Raw genomic sequence first — 27023 nt, 5'->3', positions numbered from 1 at the left:
CTGGTAGTCTTTTCCCTCATCTGATTAACCCCTAAATTGCCTGCTACATCTTGGACCCCATTTCTGGACCCAAGTTCCTAATATCTCCTTATCATAACATTCAGCTGTGAAGAAACTATTGGCTCCAAGACCAAGAAATACCAAGACTGATTCAACAATAATGACCACATCGTCCAAAAAAAGAAGTAAGCTCACTGCGGCAGGCAAGACAACCTCATCAACAAGAAGAGTGAAGCTCTCCAGGCCTGGGAAAATAACATAATCAGCAAAGCAAAGAAAAGAGCTCATCAATTAGCCAAGGCAGAGGTACAAAGAAGAACTAGGGAAATCAAGAACCAATGGTGGACTGAGAAATCTAAGGAGCTGCAACTCCTCATTGTTAAGTGTGACTCCTGTGGCTTCTTCAGTGCCACCAAGGCAATTTATGGACCCAAGACACTAGGTCTCAAACTGGTGCAGAGTAAGGACAGAACCCTCTTGAGAGACAGAGAAAACATTAGCCTTCGATGGAGAGAAAACTTCAAAGGACTCCTAAACTTGATACAACCATAGATGAGGACATGTTTGAGGAAATCCCCCAATTGCCCTTCAAAGATGATCTCGAACTCCCACCAAACGTGACAAAGTCAAAGCTGCCATTAAACACATGAAAAATGGAAAAGTTGTGGGAGGGGATACCAGCGGGGATTTGCAACTGGATGAGAAGAGTTCACCCATCATCTCCATCAGCTGTTGCTGAAAATGTGGGACAGAGAAGAAATTCCTGTTGACCTCCGGAACGCCACCATTTCCACCATCTTCAAGAAAGGTGACAAAATGGACGGTGGGAACTACCGACAAATGTCCCTACTCTTCATCAACAGGAAGATCATTACCCAAATCCTTGCTAGCCGCCTTCCTTCCGGAAAGACAGTGTGGCTTCCAACCAAACCATGGATCAGCGGACATAATTTTCATTGCTCAGAAACTTCAAGACAAATGCCAGGAGCAACACCAACCACTCTACATGGCCTTCCTCCATCTGAACAAGGTTTTCGACTCAGTCAATCGAGAAGTGTTATGGAAGAACCTGTCGAAAGTCGGCTGTCCAGAAAAATTTTTCAACATCCTCTAACCCCTCCACGACAAGATGTCGGTGACAGTCCTCGCAGCGTGGCATCAATTCCCATACCAGCTTACCCGAACAGGCGCCGGAAAGTGGCTGCTAGGGGCTTTTCACAATAACTTCATACTTGTGACAATAAAAGATTATTATTCGTGTCAAGCAGGGATGTGTCATCACCCCCATCCTTTAATCCATCTTCACCGCTTCCATCCTTAACCTTGCCAAGAGCAAACTTTCCAGTGAAGTTGGCATCATCTACAGGATGGATGGAAAACTTTTTAACCTCAGCTGGTTGAAATCCAAGAAGAAAATAACACTGACATCGAACGTGGAACTTCAGGACATGGATGACATCACCATCTCCACTCTCAGAAGAGATTCTCCAAGCGTGCTCGACACCTTCGTGGAGGCACACCAAAGAATTGGTCTCAGCCTTAACCTCAAGAAGATTCAAGCCCTTTACCAACCTGCCCCAGGGCAAGATCTGGTCTCTCCTTCTGTTAAAATCAATGGGGAATCCCTTCCAAACGTGGAACATTTCCCATAGCTGGGGCGCCACCTCTCCTTTGAGGCTGACATGTGGAGATCCAACATCATATCCAATCTGTGAGTGCCATCCCCGGCTGCCTAAGAACGAGAGTCTTTGATGGCTGCACCATTCGCGCTGACACCAAGATCCTTATGTTCAAGGCGGTCATCTTCCTTTTATCAGGCTCAGAAACCTGAACTAATACAAAAACCACCTCAATGCCCTGAAGAGACACCATCAACTCTGCATGGGATGGATTCTCCACATCAGTTGGGAGGACAGTTGTATTAACATATGCATCTTGAAAGAGCCAAGACCACCAGCTTCGAGCCCATGATCATCCAAAATCTAACTTTGCTGGGTTGGCTAGTGCTTGGGATGCCAGAGTCCCCACTGCCAAAGCAAATCTTACTCACACAGCTCAAGGAAAGCTCCCGAACAAGAGGAGGACAAAGGACGCACTTCAAAGACATCCTGAAGGCTTTCCTCAAGAATTGCAACACAGATCTCAATGCCTGGGAGATGCTTGTACAGAAGAGATCCACTTCAGAAGAAAACCTCCTTGATTGAAGGGACACAATTCTTCAAGGACACACAAAAGCAAGAGCAGGATGTAAAGAGAGCCTGAGAAAGTAATACCAGCGATTAGCACCAATCCCACCTCCCAGAAACTCCTGCCATGTGTTTGGTCAAAGATATGGTTCGATGATAGCAAGAACCCAGAGAACCCATGATCAGTAACACAGAGTTTCTTAGGTGGAAAGTAATACTCGTTGGCAAGTGATCTCTGAAGAAGAAGGGGTAAAACATTCAGAACTCCATTATATGGGGAGAAAATAAATGATTGTGCAAAGGCCAACTCCTCGTTCAGACTAGTTAAGCAACAAAGACACTCCAGGACAGGGGAACTAATACTTGAATCAACACCAAGATGATCCACACAATGACGGGAGAAGTGGTGACAAGGAGACGAGCACAATGTTTGTCCACCCCTCAAGAACTGTGTTCGAGTAACAACTGCCAGCAGTGGTGGAGTGGTAAACATCAATATTCCAAAGTGATGCATGCAAGCCTATATTTGAAGTACTTACTTCCCCCAAGCTCCGCACATATGTTAAATACATTAGATAAAGAAAAACACTTCTGCTCATGTCATGCCTTTCATGTTCTCATGTGCTTTGTGGCTAATGAAGTACATTTGATGTGTACCCACTGTCGTAATGACATGACAGCCAATTTGCACACAGCAAGGTCTGACAAACAGCAATAAAATAAACGTTTACTAAAACAGTCTTTGCTGTTAATGTTTACCAGGACGCCTTGCTCTCTTTGAATAGTGGCGTGGAGGGGGAACTTTTACAACTTCGCCACCTGAACAGTAAACTGGCAGAGGGGAACAGAAGTTGATTGATTTTCGATCCATTGATATCGATGAGGCAAATTGATGCGAGTTTTATACTGTGCCGGAATCTGCTCCAGCAATTGAACGGCAAGATTTAAAAATTAACTACCGTTTTCTGAAGCCACTTGAGAGGGCAGTTGGAGTCAGTTTTAACATCTCATCAATCATGCATTTGAAGACTCTGTGGAAAAGTGTCCGGTTAGAATATTGACTTAGAGTTTGAAAAAAGAAAAGCAAACTCACGACTGCCAATAAAAGCATTGGAGAAAGCTGCGGTGACTGGAACATTATAACAGAGGCACATTATAAACAAGAAAAAGGAGGCTAAACAGTGAAATCGCACATCTGTTTATTAAAAATTCCTTTCCATATTATAATATAGCATGCTTGTACTCCAAAAATGAAATGTAGGTAATGATTTGAGCACCAAGCAACAACCAAACTTCTGAGGAATAATTTAGAAAATGATAAACAGGAAGAGTATCTACATTTTCCAATGCTATTGAAGCTCAAACGTTCAAACAGAACATCATGATAATAACCCTTAAGTATAGTGTGAGTCCCTGAAAATTAAGGTTAGATCTTTATGGAGTACTTTTGTTCACACTGTGCCACCCGCTGGAATAAATCAGATCACTTACAGTACTAGTATTATTATCTTAATAAGATAATGGAATCAGTATTAATAACTTAATTGTGTGCAAGCACAATATTCTCCTTTAAATTTAATAACTCCTTTAACTATGAATGTTACAGTGTAGTACTCTTGCATTAGTGATAGTCATAGAATCTACACTGCAGTAGGAGGCCATTAGGATCATCGAATCTACACTGGCCCTTGGAAAGAGCACCCTACTTAAGCCCATGTCTCCACGCTATCTACATAACACAGTAACCCCACCTAATATTTTGGACACTAAGGTACAATTTAACATGGCCAATCGACTTAACCTGCACATCTTTGGAGTGTGGGAGGAAACCGGAGCACCCAGCGGAAACCCACGCAGACACGGGGAGAAAGTGCAAACTCCGCCCAGTCAGTGACCCAAGCCAGGAATCGAACCTGGGACCCTGGAGCTGTGAGGCAGCAGTACTAACCACTGTGCCAGCCGTGCAGCCCATTTAAGATATACTTCAAATAATTTTATCTTATAGGTCTTTTAATTTCACCACAAAACATGATTAGAGGCTTCCTCCATGACCACAACAACTTTTGTAGATAAGTTCCCAGTTAAAATAATTGTGAAGAATTATTGGGAACCTTCTTGGTTACATTCCTTGCTTATCCTGGCTATTCAGTTCCTGACTATTTGCTTCCAAATCCACACTGCTGGAGGATCATCAGTAGCTGTCGATTATAATTTTTATGGGCGATTTTGTTTTATACCATTGAGCTTTTCCGGAATAAGTAAAGATTAAACCCACATTCCCATTATTCTGTAAAATGGGCTCCAGCTTTAGATGTGATGTGAAACAAAGGGTGGGAATATGCGATACCCACACTCCCATAGCCATCATCACCCCTCCGGTAGAGTGTTTTGCGGTGAAGAGGGTGACAGCAGGATCTTCTGGATCTGCCAATGTCAACGGCTTTTTCTGTGGCCCATACCCTCCACCGGTGAGGTACCTGCCACAAGGAGGTCGCTTCAGTGGGACACCATCCACAAACATTCTCTCCCTCCATCACCGATGGACATTGACAGCAGTGTGTCAAAATGCACTGCAGAAACGCACCAAGGCTTCTAAGGCAGCATTTTCTACACTCACAACGTCTGCCATCTAGTTAGCCAAGGACAGTAGATACATCGGAACACCACAACCTGGAGGTTCCTCTCCAAACCGCTCACCATCCTGACTTGGAAATGTTCCACCATTCTTTCATTGTCCATTCTTAAATGACCTTGAATGGTTTTCAGGCCATTTAAGAGTCAACCACATTGCTGTGGATTTGGTGTCACTTGTAGGCATCTCTCCATCCCACCGCCTGGACTAATAATTCCAGTGCCACATCAGAAAACCATGAAGCCCTCTCTCTTTCCTGTTCCCTGAAATGGAGCATTTTATCAATAAGTGCAGCCCCCTTTGAGTGGAAAATGTTGACATTAAGGGAAGTGTAAGCTGGCTCAAACCCACTATTTAGCCTTGTATGCTGATTAAGCCCCTGGGTGAGTGTGAAGCATTCAGCAGTGTTTTCCCTGCTGGGGGCTTTGTGCTGAAATCATTGGGTTGGGGAGGCAACATGATGTTTAGGTTTGGCCTGCCTCCGTTGGACAGGTCATGGGTGATCATGCACCACACAACCTGTGCCGACCCAAAAGCAGGCCTTGACAAATTATTCTCCTCTAGGTCTTCTGATTGAGGATTTTGTCACAAATTCATTCACAGCCATCTTTCAAATCTCTTGGTTCACAATATTCAAACCAACAAAAGAACACAAGGAATATAAGTGGCAATAGAAAGTTAGTTGTCTGGACTTCAAGGACAGAATAATCATGGTTTGAAAGTGGCTTCAGGGTTGTCGTTTGGACACACCAAATTTGCAAGGATGTTGCATTTAAGCAAGTAAGATTAATGGGATGTATCATCTGCATATGAATTAGTTCATGGTTCTATCACAAAAACTTTACAAGCCAAATAAGTCAGGTTTCATCCATTATTTATAGAAACCAGGGGCATGATATAATGGTCGCGATGCACTTGAGTGAGAGTGCAACAAAGCTGTTAGATTGTGGGAGAGGCCAAAATCGGGAACCACACCAGGTGCCAAACGGTTCGCGATCAACCAGCCCGCTCCCGTCGTCGAAATCAGGATGCCGCCATGGCGTGGCGAGAAACCAGTAATCACCACTTTCCATTTTCCATACAATTAATGGTCTCAGCTGCAAGCTGAGTGGGGTTGACTGTGCAGGTTCAGTAGCAAGTGCTACTCCTACTAGTTAGCAGGCAGCTGGTGGGCATCTTTTGCGGTGTGAAGCCTGTGGGGCCTCAGTAAGTGGACCAATTAATGATTGATACTGCTGACAACCTCGCCAGCCAAGTGTCGAGAAGCTCATAGGAATTCCTGCTCACTGCCACACTCAGAAACGTTTCCATTAAATCGCACACCTGGTGCGGGATTCTCTGAGCCTCCGCGCTGAAAATACGATCGGTGCGAGAACGGAAAATGGCCGTTGATGCCAAAATCCGGCACGACACCGGTCCCCGGAGAATCGCCGCGAATCTCGCGTGCGCAGTCTACGCGGCGCAGGTAGGGGGCCATTGCCCGATGCCCCCGCGGTGATTCTCCGAGGACAACTGGCCGAGTTCCCGACGGCATGGTTCTAACCACGTTTTGCCTGTTGGGAACGGCCGATGGCAGCTGCGGACTCAGTCCGGGGCCGCCTGGTAGGGGGCCGGGGATCCTTCACCAGGGGAGAGCTCACAGACGGCCAGGCAAGCGATCGGGTGACACCAATCCACAGGCCACGCGATGTCAGGGAAACTACATTCCTGGTGTCGCTCCATGGGCTGAGTCTGCCATAGGCAGACAGGAAGTGCAGGGACCCGTATCCGCAGCCAGAGCTGCGAGGAGCACTCCTGGGCCCTGCTAGCTCCCTGCAAATTGGAGAATCGCTCTGGATTCTCTGAAGGAAAGTCCAGACTGAAACACCCGCGTTTTGATGCTGGAGTGGGGACATAGCCCCATTATTGGAGAATCCTGCCCCAGGAAGTTGGGCAGCACGGTAGCATAATGGTTAGCACAATTGCTTCACAGCTCCAGGGTCCCAGGTTCAATTCCCGGCTTGGGTCACTGTCTGTGTGGAGTTTGCACGTTCTCCCCGTGTTTGCATGGGTTTCCTCTGGGTGCTCTGGTTTCCTCTCACAGTCCAAAGATGTGCAGTTTAGGTGGACTGGCCATGCTAAATTGCCCTTACTGTTCAAAATTGCCCTTAGTGTTGGTGGGGTTTCCGGGGTATGGGGATAGGGTGGGTGTGTGGGTTTGGGTAGGGTGCTCTTTCCAAGAGCCGGTGCAGACTCGTTGGGCCGAATGGCCTCCTTCTGCACTGTAAATTCTACGAAATATACCCGGCGGGGTGGGAGGTCCCGGCGTGTTGGAGTGGCGTGAACCACTCCAGTGTCGAGCCGCCCCAAAGGTGCGGGCATCTCTGCACCTTTAGGGGCCAAGCCCTCACATTGAGGGGCTAGACCCGCGCCGGAGTGGTTCCCGCTCTGCCGGCTGGCGTGAACGGCCTTTGGCGCCACGCCAGCCGGGGCCAAAAGGACTTTGCCGGCCGGTGTAAGTCCGCGCATGCGCCAGAGCGTCAGCGGCTGCTGACATCATCCCGGTGCATGCGTAGGGGAGGAGGTCCCTTCCGCCTCCGCCATGGTGAAGGCCATGGTGAAGGCCGAAGAAAAATAGTGTCGCCACGGCAGAGGCCCGCCCGCCGATCGGTGGGCCCCGATCGTGGGCCAGGCCACCGTGGGGGCACCCCCCGGGGTCAGATCGCGCCGCGCCCCCCCCAGGACCCCGTTGCCCGCTCACGCCACCTGCTCCTGCCGGTAAGGTAGCTGGTTTGATCCACGCCGGCGGGAGAGGGTTGACAGCGGCGGGACTTCAGCCCATTGCGGGCTGGGGAATCGCCATGGGGCCCACCGACATTCGCGGCGCGATTCCCGCCCCCGCCGAATCTCCCACCCCAGATGTTTATGTATAAAACCAAGTGATGCCTGTATATTTATTTTGAAACCTATCATTCTACTTGTTCAGAGTTCCCATCAGAACATGTAGTGAACTGAACATTTTTAAGACACAATAATCTTTTAGGTAACCTTCCTTGATAATGAAATTAATTTTGATTATATATTATTCAAAAAATCCAGCAGCTTCTTTCGCCTTCGGTCATAATATTCATGTGAATGTAATGCTGAAATATAACTGGTAAATTTACTTTCTTATAGCTAGTTGAGAAATATTATTAAGTGACTTTTTCCAAAGAGATATTTTTGTGTATGACTTTCAGCTCCGATGCATTTTGACTTGACATTGAAAGAAATAATTTGGATTTATATAGCGCCACTCACATTCTCAAGGTATCTCAAGCCAATTTCCAAATTGATTATTTTTTTATTGGATTAACCCAAATTTGAAGAGGTACATTTAAATTAATTTGAATATATTTTCAAACTGTGTTGTAGTTAAATCTCTCATGAAGAAATCTACCTAAAGTACTGTGGCTACATGTTGCTATTAAAAAATGTATTTTAATTAACTACGAGCTACAGGGTAATTACAAAATCAGCCAACTGAAATATAACCCACAGCTAATTAGTCAGAACTAAACAAATGTCTTTATTAATTGATCGATTCTACGTTATCTATGTAGTCTGCAAGCGATATTTGTCCACAAAGTTACAATTCTGTGCATGACTGATTGCTAAATTAAACATAGAAAATTTCTATCAGCTGTCTAGACAGTGTCAAAGTCTATTATCAGCCGCTGAGTGCAAGAAGCAATCTTTCAGATGAAAGTCAGCTTTTCGAACTCTGTCAGCATTAATCTGGCAATGTTCGCTTTCCATTCGAGAAAATAAGGCCCCAAAATGTTATTCTTAGCTCCACCAAGTTCTAGACCCCATATCCTGGCTAAGAGGTTGACAAAGTAAATGACTCCCACGGCACTGCCAGTGTTGCTTGGTAGCTGGCCGCACGTTATCTATGACCTTCCAGTGGTGACTCTCTGATAGACTCTCCCTTTGAGAGAGACCTCCTTCTGCACACAACTACCTGGGATGCCATTCCTGTCTAATATCAAAACAGAAAGCAGAAGAATATTGTGTGAAATTGTTAGATGTTCATCCAATAAATGCAATGGTCATTTCGAAACAGGCATTGCAAATCATAGATGAAAAGGCAAATCCTGTTCCAGTTGAGTCTCCTGCTGATAGATATTTCAAGTAGTTTTCAAAACTAACCAGGCATTTTTATGTCATTAAGTGCGTAATTAGAAAATTTGAAGTTTGTAAATGTCAACAGTATTTCTGTTATTGCTTTTTGTTTGTTGGGAGCGCTATGGCTGTTTGCTGAAATTACTCTCATTAAATACATGGCAAAAGCAAAGAGAGGGAGGTCTTGTGGCGCAGTGGGTAGTGTTAGACACAGACATAGAACATACAGTGCAGAAGGAGGCCATTCGGCCCATCGTGTCTGCACCGACCCACTTAAGCCCTCACTTCCACCCTATCCCCGTAACCCAGTAACCCCTCCTAACCTTTTTTTTTGGTCACTAAGGGCAATTTATCATGGCCAATTCACCTAACCTGCACGTCTTTGGACTGTGGGAGGAAACTGGAGCACCCGGAGGAAACCCACACAGACACGGGGAGAACGTGCTGACTGCGCACAGACAGTGACCCAGCAGGGAATCGAACCTGTCCTAAAATGCAGCTGTTAAGCATTAAATACAAAGGACTGTCATATTCTACTTCATAATTTGTGTTTACAGGATCTTAAAAAATGTTGGACACTTCAAGTTAGAAGCATTCTTCAGATTGAAGGGATGGCTTACCTTGATATAGATCCACTTCTCACACTTATTAAAGGGCAGAAATTTAAAAATGCAACAAGCATTCCATTGAATTGATTAAGAACCAATGTGTAGCCAAGTTTGAGCCCTACTCTGTTTTCATTTCAGTGGAGGAAGCAGTAGAGGTGCTGTCACCTGCCTCAATATCCTTGGGTGAGGGTGGTGAAAATTCATGGCTCCTACTTCTGAAATGTTCAGTAACACCTGGCGAAAATATGCGTGAATTTACATTTATTGGGTCTATGTGATCAGATTATGCGATAATGCTCCCCGTGTCTGCCAACACCCATTGCAAATCTCACCCAACCATAATGGGCGCACTTGAACGAGGTAACAAAAGGTTGCTGCCACCTGCTGCATTGTGCACTCAGAAAGAATGGACAACATCAGAAACTGAGAGAAATAAAACAGGCAATAAAAAGAATCAATCACATGAAGTTTACATGGAAAGTTTTACCAAGTTTCTTTCCCATCAGTGAAAAATGAAAATCGCTTATTGTCATGAGTAGACTTCAATGAAGTTATTGTAAAAAGCCCCTAGTCGCCACATTCCGGCGCCTGTTCGTGGAGGCTGTTACGGGAATCCGGTGCTGGATTAAAACAATATTGGAAGGGCTGGATGGTGTGAGATTGTAGTCATTGATTGTCGCGGGATCAAGAAGGATGAGAAGGAACTGTACACTGCAAAGGAAACAAGAGATAAAATTATTGTCTGTATTAGAAAGAAGCAGTTCATAAAAGGCTGAAATGGTGTGTAAAAAAAAAACAATTATTGATCATGGCAATGTGAGGACAAATTAGATGTGAATTCTGCAAAGCTTTTCACCTTTGATTGTCATAATAATCTTTTGCCATGTTCCAGTTTGAAGGCAGTAATGTATAAATCTATAGCATAAGTGTTGAGTGCCTATTCCTGTCCCAACACGCAACCTGCGGGAATTTCAGGAAAACATGTTGTTTAATCCACCTGTGGTATTGCTGCACAGAAAGCCAGCCGCGTAAATGAAGCAGCTCCACTCAATCCACACAGATAGATTCAATCCACATATATTACTGCATTGTGGGGACTCACCTCAAATACTGGCATTAGTATGTTGGTGAAATAATGAGACAAAATAAATGCATATCAAAGTGTTCTTCAATCAAGCCATTTCAGAGAGCAAGGGTTTGGGCTAAAATCTAGATGTGCTCAAATGTTTAAGTCAACAACTGAAAGGCAGTGACATTCTCCAGCAGTGGTTACATAAAACAAACAAAAGGTAAATGGCATACAATGGCACCATTGTACAAACATTCTCTTTCCGTCACACCGTCACATACTTCTCAACAGTAATAGAGTCTTGTTCGCAGTTGCTGTTAGTGACCTGCCTCATTTATCCCTTGATGTGAAAAAATGCTACGAAAGGAAAACCTAACAGGAAATACATGGTGGGGAGTGAAAATTGGATGCATTTGAGGATTTACAAGGAAACAATGGACAGTGCCAGAGAGCTGCACAAATTGTGAGAGTAGTGTTGGGAAATTTTGTTATAGCACTTTAACCCAACTATTTAATTGCTTTACAAAGCTGCAAGCAAGGCGTATCTACCTCTTTTAAATTATTCCTGTGAGATTATAGCAATGGGAGGGACTATATAGCCCGCCCACGCCGTATTTTCTGGCAGAGGAGGTGGCCTACCATGGCCGCCGACAGTCTTCTAATCCCGCCGATGTCTGTGGTATTTTACGTGGCTCGTCTGCCCTACTGGGGAACCCACTGCCAATGGCAAGGGTCAAAAAAACTTTGTCTTGATGTTAGATTAATGCTTGCATTGTCATTTTACTTTATTGAGGTAATGTTAGTTTTATTTGTTGGAAATTCCACGAGAGTTAATATTAATGGCGGCACTCCTGGTTCAACTGCCAAGGTTAGCATATTAAAAGGGGGTGGCACTCAACCATTATACAGATTTTTTCTGGTCCAAATAAATGGGTTTTTGATTTGTCAGCCCAATATCAGTCAGACCTCTCATAATATTCATTGGAGATCCCGCCAATGTCTGCAAGTTTGTACAAAAATAGCCTTGTCTGCCAATGTTATGTATCGCTTTTAACTTCACATGTCCCAGCAACTCGTGGCTGCTGTGCTCGAGTTCAATCAGAGCACTAACTTCAGACCCAGTGTTCATCATCCAATGTAAAAAAAGAAATTGGACACTTTGGTGAAAGAATGTGTGTGAGAGCCAGACAGAAAGATTGAGAAGCACGTAGAAGATGGAGGAGATAGCAAGGGAAAGGGATTTACAGAAAGAATAATTGCAAAATGGAGAGGGAAAGAAAAGTCAGTTGCAAAGAAAGATACCAATAGCATGAGAAAACTATATGAACTTTACAATGAAAAAGAGAAAATATAAGTGAAGAGTAAATTTAAATATGAATAAAATTACAAAGTGACAACAAAGTAGACAATTCCAGGAATAGCAGCTACAATGAGAAATCGCAGTGTATTAACTAATGTGTACATGTACATAAAGGCAGCAGGGTGGCACTGGGTGAGCACTGCTGCCTCACAGTGCCAGGGACTTTGGTTTGATTCCAGTCTTGGGTGACTGTGTGGAGTTTGCGCATTCTCCCCATGTCTGTGTGGGTTTCCTCCGGGGGCTCTGGCTTCCTCCCACAGTCCAAGATGTGCAGGTTAGGTGGATTGGCCATGATAAATTGCCCCTTAGTGTCCAAGGATGTGCATGTTAGGTTATGGGAATGTGCAGGTTAGGTTATGGGGATGTGGAAAGGAGACTCAATGGGCCGAATGGCTTCCTTCTGCACTGTGAGGATTCTATGATTTACAATTGATATGAGATTCAAGCTTCAGAATTTTAAAAATGAATAATGAAAAAAAGGCATACTTAAAAATTCTAAATACATGCGTTATGTTGTGAAATATGTTAATATTCGGAATTTTTTTTGGTTAGAATCCTCTTTTGGACAGATTGGGATTCCAGTTTCCCACGTATTGAGGCTGCGTCAATGAGTGGAGCAGGAAGAAAGGCCATCTACAAAGCTTTGGGGACTAGTGGATGGCTTAATGGATTGACAGTGGATTACCTTGAGAACCGAATTGTTTGGATTGATGCAATGTAAGATTAATACTTTTTCTTTCTGAAAAATTGGAGCACAAGATGTGTGTCTTTTCTTTTTACGCATTATCATTGCTCGTCCCTCTAATCAATTGTCCTGACTTTATTCTGAGAAACACATTTTTTCCTGTTACCTATCATCAATCAAAACTACAGCTTTACTTTTGGCTTATCTTGAGAAGTTACCATTGTAAAATGATTTGAACATTTTTAGATATGATAGAAATGAAAATCATCCAAGGTGATCTTGGAGTCAATCTTTCTTTCATCAGTCCACAACAACAACCTTAATGTAAAAGAAAATGAGTGAATATTTTCTACCACCTTTAGATAATCCCAAAGATAGAAAAACTGTCTTTTTTTTCCTGTCAGCTAGATGTTCCTTTCTGACTGGAGCAAACAGTGTGGATCACAATCAATGCCAAAACCTTAAGTCTAATGAAGATGTTTCCAAATCAAAACTATAATCCACTCCTGGGCAGATCTCATTGATGCCTGTCAGAGAAAGGCTGAAGGAGGACAAAACAGAAATTTCACTGAGGGCTGTGGTCAGGTATAATGTTTGCCCTCACTAATCTCCCTGACACAACCCCAATATCAACCTCAATCAGTATGACTGGGGATATTTCCCAAGCCTCTCTGGAAGATTTTGCCCATCCTGAGATTTTGCCCATTTAAGCAAATCCCAGTAAAACAAAGAGCAGGTACTTAATTAATGCTGGATGATTCGAGAGAGGGCCTGTCACCTTTTGAGACGATTTAGCAGCTGGAGAGGTAGATTGTCAGGTGCCAGGGAGGCCGTTTTCAGCTGATAAGGTGGTGCTCCATCTTGACCTCAACTCTGTTATCACAACTGTTTTATTTTGCCTCCGTGATGTTGCCTGCCTCATATGTTCTCTATCCTTCTGATGCTGTAACCATACACCCATGGCTTTACCACATAAGTCCTTGAATTTTATTTTACCATCTGTGTTACTGTGTTACTGACCCTGCAAGAAACCTCCATAAGCTCCAACTCATCCATAATTGCTCAATATGTATGCTAATCCACCATTAGTCCATCCTCTTTCTCATCAAGATTTACTGACTGCCTTTACTTACAATGTGACAGCATCGTGATTTCAAAATTTGATGTAAGCAGGTTGGCAGGCATATGATCACTGACCACTTAGATTCTTGTTTCAAGTCTTGCTAATATTGTCCTTTAACTAACCAGGGTGTGCACTGGAATGCCACCTGTTGACACACATTGACTGTTAATGTTTCCTACAGAGAGGCACATTGCTTCTCCCTGTCACCTTTCTCACCTTATTGTTTCAAATTTAGAACCTGGCAGATGTTTGGTTACATCGCAATTTTGAAGAATACTTAAAGCTGAATTGGGAAGGTTGGAATTCAAATGGATTTCAATGACCGTGTTTAATTTGTGCGGAATGCACTCACTTTCTTCGCAGTTTTGAACTGTACCTTGAACTTTACTCGCTCTGTCCCTTATCAAGTAGTCTTCACTGATAGCAGCATGCCTTCATTGTTAAAGTATCATCTATTTCAAAGTAAATTCTTCAATTTGTGCACTTAGAATATTAAGCATTTTCTTAATCAAAATGTATGACGCAAACTCAGTTCCTGCTTTTTTCTAAATTTAGTTTGCCTTTGTTCTTTTATGTTTTATTTTTTGTTTTGATGCAGGTCTGATGGTATTTACTCAGCCTTATACGATGGCAGTGAATTGATTGAAGTCTTGCACAATCATGAATACCTTTCACATCCTTTCGCCGTAACATTGTACGGAGGTGATGTTTATTGGACCGACTGGAAGACTAACACCCTCCTGAAAGCCAACAAATGGACTGGCCATAATGTCACGGTGGTACAAAGAACCAGCGCACGACCATATGACCTACAGATTTACCACCAAACCAGGCAGCCTCAAGGTACGTTAGCTGTTTCGCTTCTGCTGCTGTCGACTTTGCAAAATGAACGGAACAGCTTGTGAGATGAAGCAAACATGTGAGGAAATAAATCAGTCACAATTATAATTACTCCGACAGACGTCTGATAAATTGTGCTGCAAAATGATATAGCTAATTTTAACTCGCCTACAGTGCAGAAAATGTGTTGAGAAAATGTTAAATAGCTACAGCTTCATTGTGATTTCCCTAAGCACCACCTTTATATTAGAACATTACCTCAGTGATACTGGTGTTTTCTGTGGCAGTTATGACTGTAAATGCCATGGCATAGTTGAGCCTCGGAAGGCATCGCTGGAGCTCCCACAGTGAGTGAAAGATAGCACAGCGTGTGTAACCAAAATGAAAGGGAGGCTGAACAGCTGAGGTTCTGATGAAAAATAGCATCCAAGTATTATCCCTTATCTGAGATTTCGTACCCCAATCATCGAGAATGGCATTAAAGGAGATGGTCACAAGCAGGGATTCAAAGCAACTAAGCCGACATAAACATATGTTTGTTTCCTTTAAAATTAACGTAATTGTTATTGAATTAAACGTGCTGTATAAAATATTCTACTTTTAAGAAACTAAAAAAAAAGGTTTCAATGGAAAGATTAAGCTTGCAACCCAGAAAGATCTGTTAAAATATTGGGAGCGGGATTCTCCGCTCACCGGCGGGGCGGGTCGTACCTGCGCCAAGGAGTGACATGAACCACTCCAGCTTCGGGCCGCCCTGAAGGTGCGGAATCCTCCACACCTTCGGGGGTTAAGCCGGCGCTGGAGTGTTTGGCGCCACACCAACCAGCGCCGAAGGCTCTCCGGTGGCCGGGCGAGTTGGCGCATGCGCGGGAATACCAGCGTGTTCTGGCACATGCGCCAAACTGCTTCCGTGATCCCAGCGCATGCACAGGGGGGTTGTTCTCCACGACGGCCATCGAGGAGGTTCACACCGGCCGGCGCGCAGGGAAAGAGTAACCCCACGGCACAGGCCCGCACGTGGATCGGCGGTCCCCGATCGCGGGCCAGGCCACTTGGGCCAGATCCCCCCATGCCCCCCGCCCGTGGACTCCGCAGATTGCCCGCAGAGCCAGGTCCCGCCGGTAAGAACCTTGCGTAATTTACGCTGGCAGGACAGACCGAAAACTGGCGGCCTATCGGCTGATCGCGGGGCGGAGAATCGCCGGGGGGGGGGGGGGGGCTGCCAGCGACCGCCAACAGGCGCAGCGCGATTCCCGCCCCCGCCAAAATCCCGGCGGCGGAGAATTCGGCAGCCGCCGTCGGGGGGGGGGGGGGGGGGGGGGGGGGGGGGGGGGGGGGGGGTGCGGTGCAGGATTCTTTCCGCCCCCCCCCCCCCCCCCCCCCCCCCCCGGCGATTCTCCGACCTGGCGCAGGGTCGGAGAATCCCGCCCCGGATGTTTTGACTTGAAACCAAGTCACTAAAATGCTGTATCATTAATAATATTGCACAAGACTCAGATGGTTGCAATTGCAGCCAAATAGGATGGGAACCAATCTTGATTTTAAGCCAGATATATTTTCCCCAACTGTGCAATATGCCTGTGACACCACTCATCTAAAGATTAGCCTGCAAACTGTCAACAAAGATTTATTGTAAAATTCATGAATAGCTGTTTCACTTTTGGTTTCTTGGGAGTTTAACACTGTGAATCATAGAATCATTAAATCCTTACAGTGCAAAAGGAGGCCATTCGGCCCTTCGTGTCTACACTGACCCTCCGAAAGAGCAGCCTATCTCAGCCTAACCTTTCGACACTTATTTGCAATGTAGCATGGCCAATCCACCTAACCTGCACACCTTTGGATATCTGAATGTCATATGGGTAACGGTGCCATGGAAAGTTCTCCCAAAAAAGATAAAACTGCCCCTCCCCGCCACCAATAGAAATAACGTACTTACTTTACCAATGACTCTGCAGGGTGGCATTTTACCTCAGTAAAAACAAATATATTGTTTCCTCAGCATGATACTTTTATCCCTTGTGACTATACTTCTGAAGCGTTTTCCTATTAGGACCCTAATTTGGGGTTTTGAAGTTGCTGTAGCTCTTCAGTGGGAACTGTAAGATCAGAGAGTGGGGAAGGGGCAGATTTGTCAGCCTAAAAACGTAACCTTTCCTGGGTGGCTTTTGGGAGCAGAAATCAAGCCTCAAGCATGACGTCATTTAAGCCATGCCCACCATTAAAGGGGACTCGCAAGACATTCCATCAAGTTCTGCTGTAGAGCGCGCGAGCACAGAATCCCGTGAGGTCGTGAACCCCAGTTTGGAAACGCTGCTTCATGATTCAGTATTATTGATGAAGTCAGTTATGAGTTAGTTTCATGCAGCATAAAATCTGACAACTGTGCCGTGGCAAGACAAGCCAGCCACTGCAAACAAAATGGTGAACCAAGCAGTGGCAATATTAGGGCTGCAGGGGAGGTCATTTCCAGAGAGGGCCCTTCCTTGGGTCGTGGAGCTTCCAGAAAAGAATAGTTCACTCTTGCAGGAGCCCCTCAGAGGCTGCCTCAATGCAGCTGATGGACTTCTCAATTAGTGGGTGGTCATTGCAACATCAGAAAAAATGTTCGCAACATGGGAAAATGCTCATCAGAAGGCCAATTAATTGGCCGCCCACTTTGGGTGATTGGGGTGGCCGAGCCATTGCATGGTAGCACAGTGGTTTGTACAATTGCTTCACAGCTCCAGGGTCCCAGGTTCGATTTCCGATTGGATCGCTGTCTGTGTGGAGTCTGCACCTTCTCCCTATGTCTGCGTGGGTTTCCTCCAGCAGCTGCTGTTTCCTCCCACAGTCCAAAGATGTGCAGGTTAGGTGGATTGGCCATGTTAAATTGCTCTTAGTGTCCGAAAATGTTCAGTGGGGTTACAGGGATAACAGGGATAATGTTGAAGTATGGGCCTTAAGTGGGGGTGCTCTTTCCAAGGTCCAGTACAGACTCAATGGGCCGAGTGGCCTCCTTCTGCACTGCAAGTTCTATGAAATCTATGAAATTTCTGCGTTGGAAATATCACCTGGTAAGAAGCTTTATTCCTGCTCATGAAATCAATGCTCAAAGTTTTCCATGTCCCCATCTCCCAGCAAGCATATTAGCCATTCAATCATTAAAATCGAGATGACAGTGGACCAGAAAATTCAAAGGGTTTCCTTGCCCCCTGACCCAGTTGAGCTACCTGCAGTGGAAGGGGGGGGGGGGGGGTGAGGACTCAATGTTGGTGGTGAGTGTTAATCTGATGGTTCTCTTAATGGTTCTGTTCAGAATGCTTCTTCAGAAGGCTTTTTCCCCTCTCCTTCACTCATCATTCATACCTGTCCCTGATGGGACCACAGTTCATCACGGGTTTCTTTTTCATTGGGACAAAACCTTGTAATACTTCAACTTTCTTTAACTATGTTTCACTGCAAAAAACTAAGACCCTCTTCAAGCAAAGCTATGGAACAACCAGAGACGAATGGCTATATGAAGCTTGTTACAATGGAATGGATCTAAAACCACTGAAGAATTCTGTTCTGGAAACCTTTGCTATGTGCATTGAGAGAGATGATTATTGATGGAGGAAATGAAAAATGAACTGAAAATCGCTTATTGTCACAAGTAGACTTCAAATGAAGTTACTGCGAAAAGCCCCTAGTTGCCAAATTCCGGCACCTGTTCGGGGAGGCTTGTGCGGGAATTGAATTGTGCTGCTGACCTGCCTTGGTCAGCTTTAAAAGCCAGTTATTTAGCCCTGTGCTAAACCAGCCCCAAACTCATTGTTGCTGAATTGCAGATAACTTGCTGACTGGTGTCATGTGAGAGTCCCTTTAAGAAAAGTGTGTTTTATCAAATGGCGGCGGTGGTGTCATTGTGTGGGTGGAGCTGGCATGTGATTCTGCTTTTTACTTTTGTTTTGAGCTGGAAGCTCTTTTTGTTTCTGTGTTTTAGTTTTGCTTTCAGTTGGAGAGCTGCATTCAAACCAAGCAGATGTATACTGGTGTCTCTCTGTATGTTAAACAAAGTGTTTACATCACTTGATAGTTTAAAAGTGAACTGTTCTCTGCAGAGAATTGAAATCTGCTGTCTTTGTTAAAAAGTGTTTTGGCTTATGGATGTTGTTAGGAAAGTTACTAAAGGTTACCTGTAGAGTACTGTACCTTTTTTGGAGTTTATTAGTGTTGGTAGTTGGTAAGATGTTTACTGTGGGTTTATAAAATGTTAACTGGATTCATAGAATAAACATTGTTTTTGCTTTAAAATACTTTTAGTTCACACCTGTAAAGTGGGCCCTTATACTCATAACCAAAATCTATTAAAGATTGTGTGTCAGGTGAACATCATGATATACTTTGCTGTTCTTTAAACCCTGGCCCATAATACTGGTAACTTTTGAGGTGGTTGAGCTGTGCAGGAAAGTATTGTGAGTCAGGACTAATGAAAACATCTTTGTAAAACCATTTCATTTTGCGAGGCCGTTTTATAATATACTGACAGGAATTATATTTTTGTGGGGCTGCTCCGAAGACCATGACCATAAGGTTCAGCTCACTGGTGCATGTTTTTTGGGCCCTACGAATGGCGACTTCCTCCAAAATGGCATCTGTAGCTATCTAGCATGTGCTCACATTACCTGTGTGAGGCGTGTTGACTGTAATTTCGATGAGACTATTACTATGAGTGGGAAACAACCACAGTAAGCATGTACTCAGTAAGTGTTCAGCAGCAGGTAGAGCCCCTCCAGCAGTGATACTTAAAGGAATCATCATCTACTCTCAGGTTAGTTGATTTCTATTGGTTCTGTTGGGATCATAGAATTGTTTAGTAGTTGCTGAACTTGCCTGAAGTTGCTGAAGTCTACAGCATGTGGTGTGGTACATGCTCAATGACTTCAAGGATTCTGCACAAACTAATTTCATTGAGACATTGGTGCAGCAGTATGGATTCCCCTTGGACTACAGTGTGTTGGGCAGAATGAACCAAATAGTACCAGTGCAGGACAAGTTGCTGGAGGAGAGTGGAAGGGCTCGCAGCAGGGAGCCGTATCTGCCCAAGGTGTTTGGAAAACAATTCTCCTCTCTTAACCTCAGCAAGGAAGAGTGTGTTGGGGGTGCTTGTTCTTCACTCAGCACATCCTCACTGAAATCTACCACTTGCTGGAACCACACCTCCATTCCTAGTGCAACAATGACATTGTCAATGGCTATATAGGTGACTATGGCTGTGAACTTCAGCATATCTTGCTCCTTCCAGGCTTGAGCTAACTTCCAGTTTCCCATTTTCTGTTGCTGAGGGAGGTTATTGAAACTCTGTGATCCAAAGAAGGTGACTACACTCCATTCACTCTTGCGAAGGAGAAGCAACAGTGTGAACACATACGTTGTTGAGGACAATAGGTAACCCCATAGTGCAGAGTGCCTTTGTCTTCATGTACATTGCTTAATGAGCATTGCATGTCAATTCTGAGGTGTAACACAACCTAAATAAAATTGAAATCCTTAACATGGGCAGCGCTCACATAACAAAAGCCACGTTACCACAGGAAATGTGACAAAATAGACCAATAGAGATGTGATGGCTGTTGAAAGGAGGACAGGGTAGGAAGGACTAAAAGAAAGGTCTGGGAAGGTAGAGGATGGGAGAGATTAAATGACAAAGATATCATGGGGCAGGAGGCAAAGGGAGTGGCAATGGTTGTAGTATGGAAAGAAAGCATTTGTCCAGTGAGTTTGAGTAGCAGATTAATGAACAGCTCTCTTTGAAAGCAGAAACATGGAAAACAAGATTCAAACTGACACATGGCAAAAAAACAAAGTAAAAATGGGGGCACCGATTTTACGATTTGAAATTGACGAACCCATTTTGAGTCCTCGGGGCTCAAATCCGAATCTGAAGATGGGGTTCTGTTTCCTGAGTTTGTGTTGGGATTCACTGGAACACTGCAAGAGCTGAAGGAAGCAACGTGAGAGTAGGAGCAAGGCGGCGAATTAAAAATGGCAAGCAACGGAAGCTCATGGTCATGCTTGCATACTGAGTGGTGGTGCCTCGCAAAGGATGGGTCACCCAGTTGAACATTAGTCTCCCCAGTGTAGAGGAGATTACATTGTGAGAGGCCAATACAGTGGACTAAATTGAAAGTACCAGTAAATCACTGCTTCACCAGGAGAAACGTTTGGGGCCTTCGATGCTGAAGAGAGATAAAAGGACAGTTATTTACACATCCTAATAATAATCATTTATTGTCACAAGTAGGCTTCAATGAAGTTACCGTGAAAAGCCCCTAGTCGCCACATTCCGGCGCCTGTTCGGGGAGGCCGCTACAGGAATTAAACCTGTGCTGCTGGCCATGTTCTGCATTACAAGCCAGCTGTTTAGCACACTGTGCTAAATCTGCAGTTGCATGGCAAGGTGCCGTGGGAAGGGGACGTGGGTGAGATTGACGCGTGGACTAAGGCGTTGCAGAGGGAATGGCCCCTTCAAAATTCTAACAAGGGAGTCGAGGAGATGTTAAGTTTGCGCCCATTTTTCCTACGTCTTTCTGAACACTAATTACAAGCACAGGAGGTAGAGAGTCAAAATGAGCAATCTTTATTTTTAAAAATGATTATTTTAACTAATGTCTTATAATAGGTTTTGAAATGAAAGCAGAATTCAAATAGTCAGAAAAGGTTAACAATTTAATCAAACTAACATAAGTTTTTTTTTAAATATAATTTTTATTGGAATTTTTTACAGAAAATATAAAACAATGAAATGCAACAAAATAACCCATAATAACTGCACCACCCCCAGACCGTATCGACGCATGAATCCCATCCCCCACCCCCCCAACCCCAATGAACAACAAAAGAACTTAAAAATAAATTTAAATTAAATAAACAAACATAGTCATCGTCCGCCCCCCCCCCACCTTATCCCTCCCCCTTCCCCCCCTCCCCCCCGGGTTGCTGCTGCTACTGTCCCCGTACCCTATCGTTGAGCCAGAAAGTCAAGAAAAGGTTGCCACCGCCTAAAGAACCCTTATACCGACCCTCTCAGGGCGAATTTGACCTTCTCTAGCTTAATGAAACCCGCCATGTCATTGATCCAGGTCTCCACGCTTGGGGGCCTCGCATCCTTCCATTGTACCTTGTCATGGATTATTTGTAATTTCTTTAGGAATTCACCCGGTAGTGCGGAACTTTAATATTGCTTAACAAAAAGGACATGTTGTTCAAGCTTTTTGTCTTGCACTCATCAAGATAGATTTTCAAGGATATCAAATTTCAAAGGGAACAACAATTTATGCTGCATGAGAGTGGTGATTGGTTGGTGACTTTATTCTGATTGACTTTATTCTCATTGCCATGAGAAATGACCAAGGGAGTGGCAGTTCTCCCAACATTTTGTTTAGTTGGAAAATGTGCATAAATGTGGAGATGTGAACAATCCCTGCTTCATTCTCCATGGTACTGCTTTGGCCAATCAGAGTCAACCTATGTGGTTTGCATTCAAACAAAAGCTTGGTACTCTCCACTGATGGAGCCATACCTGGCAGAAAGGAAGATGATTGTGGTTGTTCGGGATCAGTCATCTCAGTCCTGGTACATCACTGCAGGAGTTCCTCAGGATAATGTCCTAGGCCCAACGTTCTTCAGCTGCTTCATCAATAATATTATTTCCAATATAATTAGATAGGTGGATGTTTACCGATGATTGCACAATGTTCAGCACAATTCACAACTTCTCAGACACAATGCAGCAAGACCTGGACATTATTCAAGCTTGGACTGACAAGTGGCAAGTATCATTTGTGCCACACAATTGCCAGACAATGACCATCTCCAATAAGAGAGAAGCAAACCATTGCCCCTTGACATTCAATGGCATTACCATCAGTGAATCCCCCACCAGCAATATCCTGGGGGTTATCAGAACAGGATTAACTATATAAATACTATGGTTACAAGAATAGGCAGCACGGTAGCATTGTGGATAGCACAATGGCTTCACAGCTCCAGGGTCCCAGGTTCGATTCCGGCTTGGGTCACTGTCTGTGCGGAGTCTGCACATCCTCCCCGTGTGTGCATGGGTTTCCTCCGGGTGCTCCGGTTTCCTCCCACAGTCCAAAGATGTGCAGGTTAGGTGGATTGGCCATGATAAATTGCCCTTAGTGTCCAAAATTGCCCTTAGTGTTAGGTGGGGTTACTGGGTTATTGGGATAGGGGGAGGTGTTGACCTTGGGTAGTGTGCTCGTTCCAAGAGCGGGTGCAGACTCGATGGGCCGAATGGCCTCCTTCTGCACTGTAAATTCTATGAAAAAAAAAGAACATGCCAGAGCCTAGGAATCCTGCGGCAAGTAACTCACCTCTTCACTCACCAGAGCCTGTCCACCATCTACAAGGTACAAGTCAGGAGTGTGGTGGAATATTCTCCACTTGCCTGGATGAGTGCAGGTCAAACAACACTCAAGAAGCTCAACACTATCCAGGACAAAACAGCCCGCTTGATAGGCACCCCTTCCAGAAACATTCACTCCCTCCACCATCAATACACAATACAAGATGCACTGGAGAAACTTATCAAGGCAACTTCAAACCCCATGACGATGACCATCTAGAAGTCCAAGGGCAGCAGTTATTGATTGATTGATTTGATTTATTGTCACATGGGGCTGGATTAGCACAATGGGCTAAATAGCTGGCTTGCAATGCAGAACAATGCCAGCAGCACCGGTTCAATTCCCATACCAGCCTCCCCGAACAGGTGCCAAAATGTGGCGACTAGGGGCTTTTCACAGTAACTTCATTGAAGCCTTCTTGTGACAATAAGTGATTATTATTATGTACCGAAGTACAGTGAAAAACATTTTTCTTCGGCCGAGGTAACGTACACAGTACGTACATAGTAGACAAAAAGAACAATCAACAGAGTAAATTGACAAATGGTACATCGACAAATAGTGATACATGGGAACACCACTACCTTTTCCCCTCCAAGTCACTCACCAACCTGACTTGGAAATATATCACTGTTCCTTCACTGTCGCTGAATCAAAACCTGAAACTCTCTCCCTACCAGCACTGTGGATTTACCTACACCACAGGGAGTGCAGTGGTTCAAGAAGGCAGCTCACCACCGCCTGCTCAAAGGCAAGTAGGAATGGGCAATGAATGCTGGTCCAGCCAGCGAGACCCACATTCCATAAAAATGAATTTTAAAAAAGTTAACAGTTACCTGGAGTATCCTCCATGGCAACACCTCTGTCCATCGGAGTCTACTGCTATCCAGTCTGCACCCTCTTCTCTTACTTAATAAATTGTTGTTCCCATTGAAATTTGATACTCGTGTGAATCTGTTCTGATGAGTGCAAGACAAGAAATGTCAACAGTATGTCTCTTTTGCAGAAATACTCAATTACTTTATTCCCAAAGAAGAATCTTACAGCTCGCAAGAGATATTGTATACTTCTGTACCCGTGGAGGTCAGAGAGTAAATATAACCCAATGGTTTAATCGAGGGATTCAGATGATATCATAAACCATAAGAATGAAGTTTGAATAATTTATAACCAACACCCATATCCCAAGATCAAATAACTTCCATTTATACATTTTATGATACATACAAATCTTAAGTTTTATGAGGTGATTTCACACGAACAGCTGCTGTCAATTACCAAAGCAATCCTAGCATTGAAACACAAATATTTTACCATTAGATAATTAGCAGTTGTGATAACAATTACTTCAAGTTTATTAAGAAGACATTTTCAGATGCTTGCTGACTGGTATAAACCTTAGCAAAAGTTAGCTACAATATTGCAAAGTTAAGATGGTCTTTGCAAAGATAGATATTTGACAATGAAGCTGACATTCTGCTGCCACTCAGCATGACTGCAAAGCATTTTGTGTGTGGGCGTGACTGTAAAAGTTCAACTTACGCATTTAGCAGATGATTTGACTTCTGATGCTTTGAAGTCAGGAGCAGCAATGCCAAACACCAACTGGTGGTTTCACATCAGTTTGGATCTCACCTAGCTGTGGCATAATATCAATCTAGCATGGAACAACATTTTAATAGTGCCCAGATGAATCATTAGACTCCAGAATGTTAAGTTCAATGTTAATTGTTTTTAATACTCGAAGACAGTTGACACTGCCATCCATTACCTCACAAGATTAAAATTTGGCCAGTTGACAAAAGTTCCGCTTAAGAATTAAGCATGCACAGATAGGGTTGGCTTGCCAGTGCAAGGTGCATCCAGAAGTGGGCATTATTACTCTTCTGGGTGCACATTTCACTTTGTAGCTTCGTGTTGCGGTTCTCAAATGTTTAAGGCAGCCAGATGGAATGGATAAGTCAAAGAAATATACTCAGCAGACATTCGTTGTTTACAGTAAGAAGTCTTACAGCACCAGGTTAAAGTCCAACATGTTTGTTTCAAACACTAGCTTTCGGAGCACTGCTCCTTCCTCAGGTGCTCAGTGCTCCGAAAGCTAGACTTTAACCTGGTGTTGTAAGACTTCTTACTGTGCTCACCCCAGTCCAACGCCACATCATTCGTTGTTTAGGAACTGAAGAAGGATTCTTATTCTTGACTTTACAAAAAATTAAATGCTAATCAAGTTTGCTAGAGTATGGTAAAATTGCATAAAATAAAACTTCATGGTGTTGATTTCCTCCTCACCACATACTTTCTATTGGGAAGAACTGCGAGATATGAGTTATAACTCAAACACTGTACACTTCAACATGAAAATAGCATAGATGGTTGCAACATAATGAGATATCAAAATTAATTTTCGATTGCATTGCAAATGCATTTGAAATGAAATGGAAGCTGGTCTGGGAGGTCCATGAAAGAATGAACTGTAAAAATATATCATATTGCACAAGGTTTAGGAGCCAAATAACTGAGCTCAAGCAACTGAACAGACTCTAATTGTCTTATATCGATGATTACTTCAATGATGAATAAATAGGTTGGAGCATTCTAAAGGTCAGTTGTGGATAGGTGATGGGTAGTTTTTCTTGGAACCTCAGTTATACTGGAAAGGCAAGGCATAATTTGGATAACATGAATACTTTAATCCATTAAAAAAATATATTATTCATACAATCCAGAAGGCCAATTTTGTTAAATTGGAATGAAAAAAGGCTTCTGAGTTTATTTGAATAACGCTAAAATGGATGAAACTTTGATGCTGCATTTATAGATTCCTTGAAAATTTACTTATTCAAATTGAATTATTGCGGCCAAACTAAATGTTATATTTTTTTAACATAACTTCCTTCGAAAAATCAAAATTTTCAAGTCACTTAACTCAAACTTAACATTTTGCTTTAGCTGGGGAATGCTGTGAGTTAATGCTGCAAAAAAAAGTATGGACCAAGATAATATGACAGAGATGTATATGAATACTTTATTTATCCCAATTAAGCAGAAAGAAATATCAAATCACTGGTCTGACCTTTCCAATTTACTTGTCACTGTCACTCACATATTTTGACGCCATGTTAGTGATTCTTTCATTTTTGAAACTTTCCTGTTAACTCTTGGCATTGTATGAAATTTAAATTAATTCTGTGCCACCTTATGTAATATGCTTTACCATTGTCGTGGCTCTCATAGAGGATCGGAGAATCTTAACAGTGCAGAAATGGTTATTCGGCCCATCAAGCCTGCAGAACATTCTATCTATGTCCACCACGTTCTATCCCCGTAACTGGGTAACTGAACTTGCACATCACTGGAGTCTAAATTGGGACAATTTAGTAACAATAGCAAATTAATCCGGATGCTGGAATCTGAAACCAAAAGAGGAAATGCTGGAAAATCTCAGCAGGTCTGGCAGCATCTGCAGGGAGAGAAAAGAGCTAACAATTCGAGTCCAGATGACCCGGTGTCAACGCTGAAGGGACAATTTAGCATGGCCAATCCATGCAACTTGAACATCTTTGGACTGTGAGAGGAAACCCACCAAGAACAGAAGAGAATGTGAAAACTCCCCACAGACAAGACCGGAATTGAACCCTGGTCCCTGGCGCTGTTAGGCAGCAGTGCTGACCATTCATGCTTGCTCTACTAAAATGCAACAAAATCAACATATAGGGCAAAATTCTCCGACCCCCAGCAGGGTTGGAGAATTGCCTGGGGCCGCCGGAAATCCTGCCCCCGCCGTGGCAGGGATTCTCCGCCACCCGGGAAGTGGCGGTGGCGGGAATCTCGCCACTCCAATCGGCGAGGCCCCTGTGGTGATTCTCCGGCCCGGATGGGCCGAAGTCCCGCCGCTGGGAGGCCTCTCCCGCCGCCAAGGTTTGAACCACCTCTGGTGGCGGCGGGATCGGTGGCGCGAGCGGGCCCCGGGGTCCTGGGGGGGGG

The 27023-nt window shown here is 44.0% G+C and overlaps 1 protein-coding gene across 1 annotated transcript in view; it reads left to right on the top strand.

Annotated features, from left to right (window-relative positions):
* LOC119962094 (low-density lipoprotein receptor-related protein 1-like) overlaps positions 1-27023 on the top strand; it is a 2271162-nt gene that overhangs the window by 1447911 nt on the left and 796228 nt on the right. The window contains 2 exon segments of the mRNA XM_038789946.1: positions 12551-12715; positions 14405-14649. Of these exon segments, the coding sequence (XP_038645874.1) occupies positions 12551-12715; positions 14405-14649 (410 nt within the window).

Source organism: Scyliorhinus canicula, chromosome 2 (assembly GCF_902713615.1).
Source record: "Scyliorhinus canicula chromosome 2, sScyCan1.1, whole genome shotgun sequence".
Lineage (NCBI taxonomy): Eukaryota > Metazoa > Chordata > Chondrichthyes > Carcharhiniformes > Scyliorhinidae > Scyliorhinus > Scyliorhinus canicula.
Note: the sequence above shows the minus strand (reverse complement) of the source record. Positions and strands in the feature narration are given on the sequence as shown.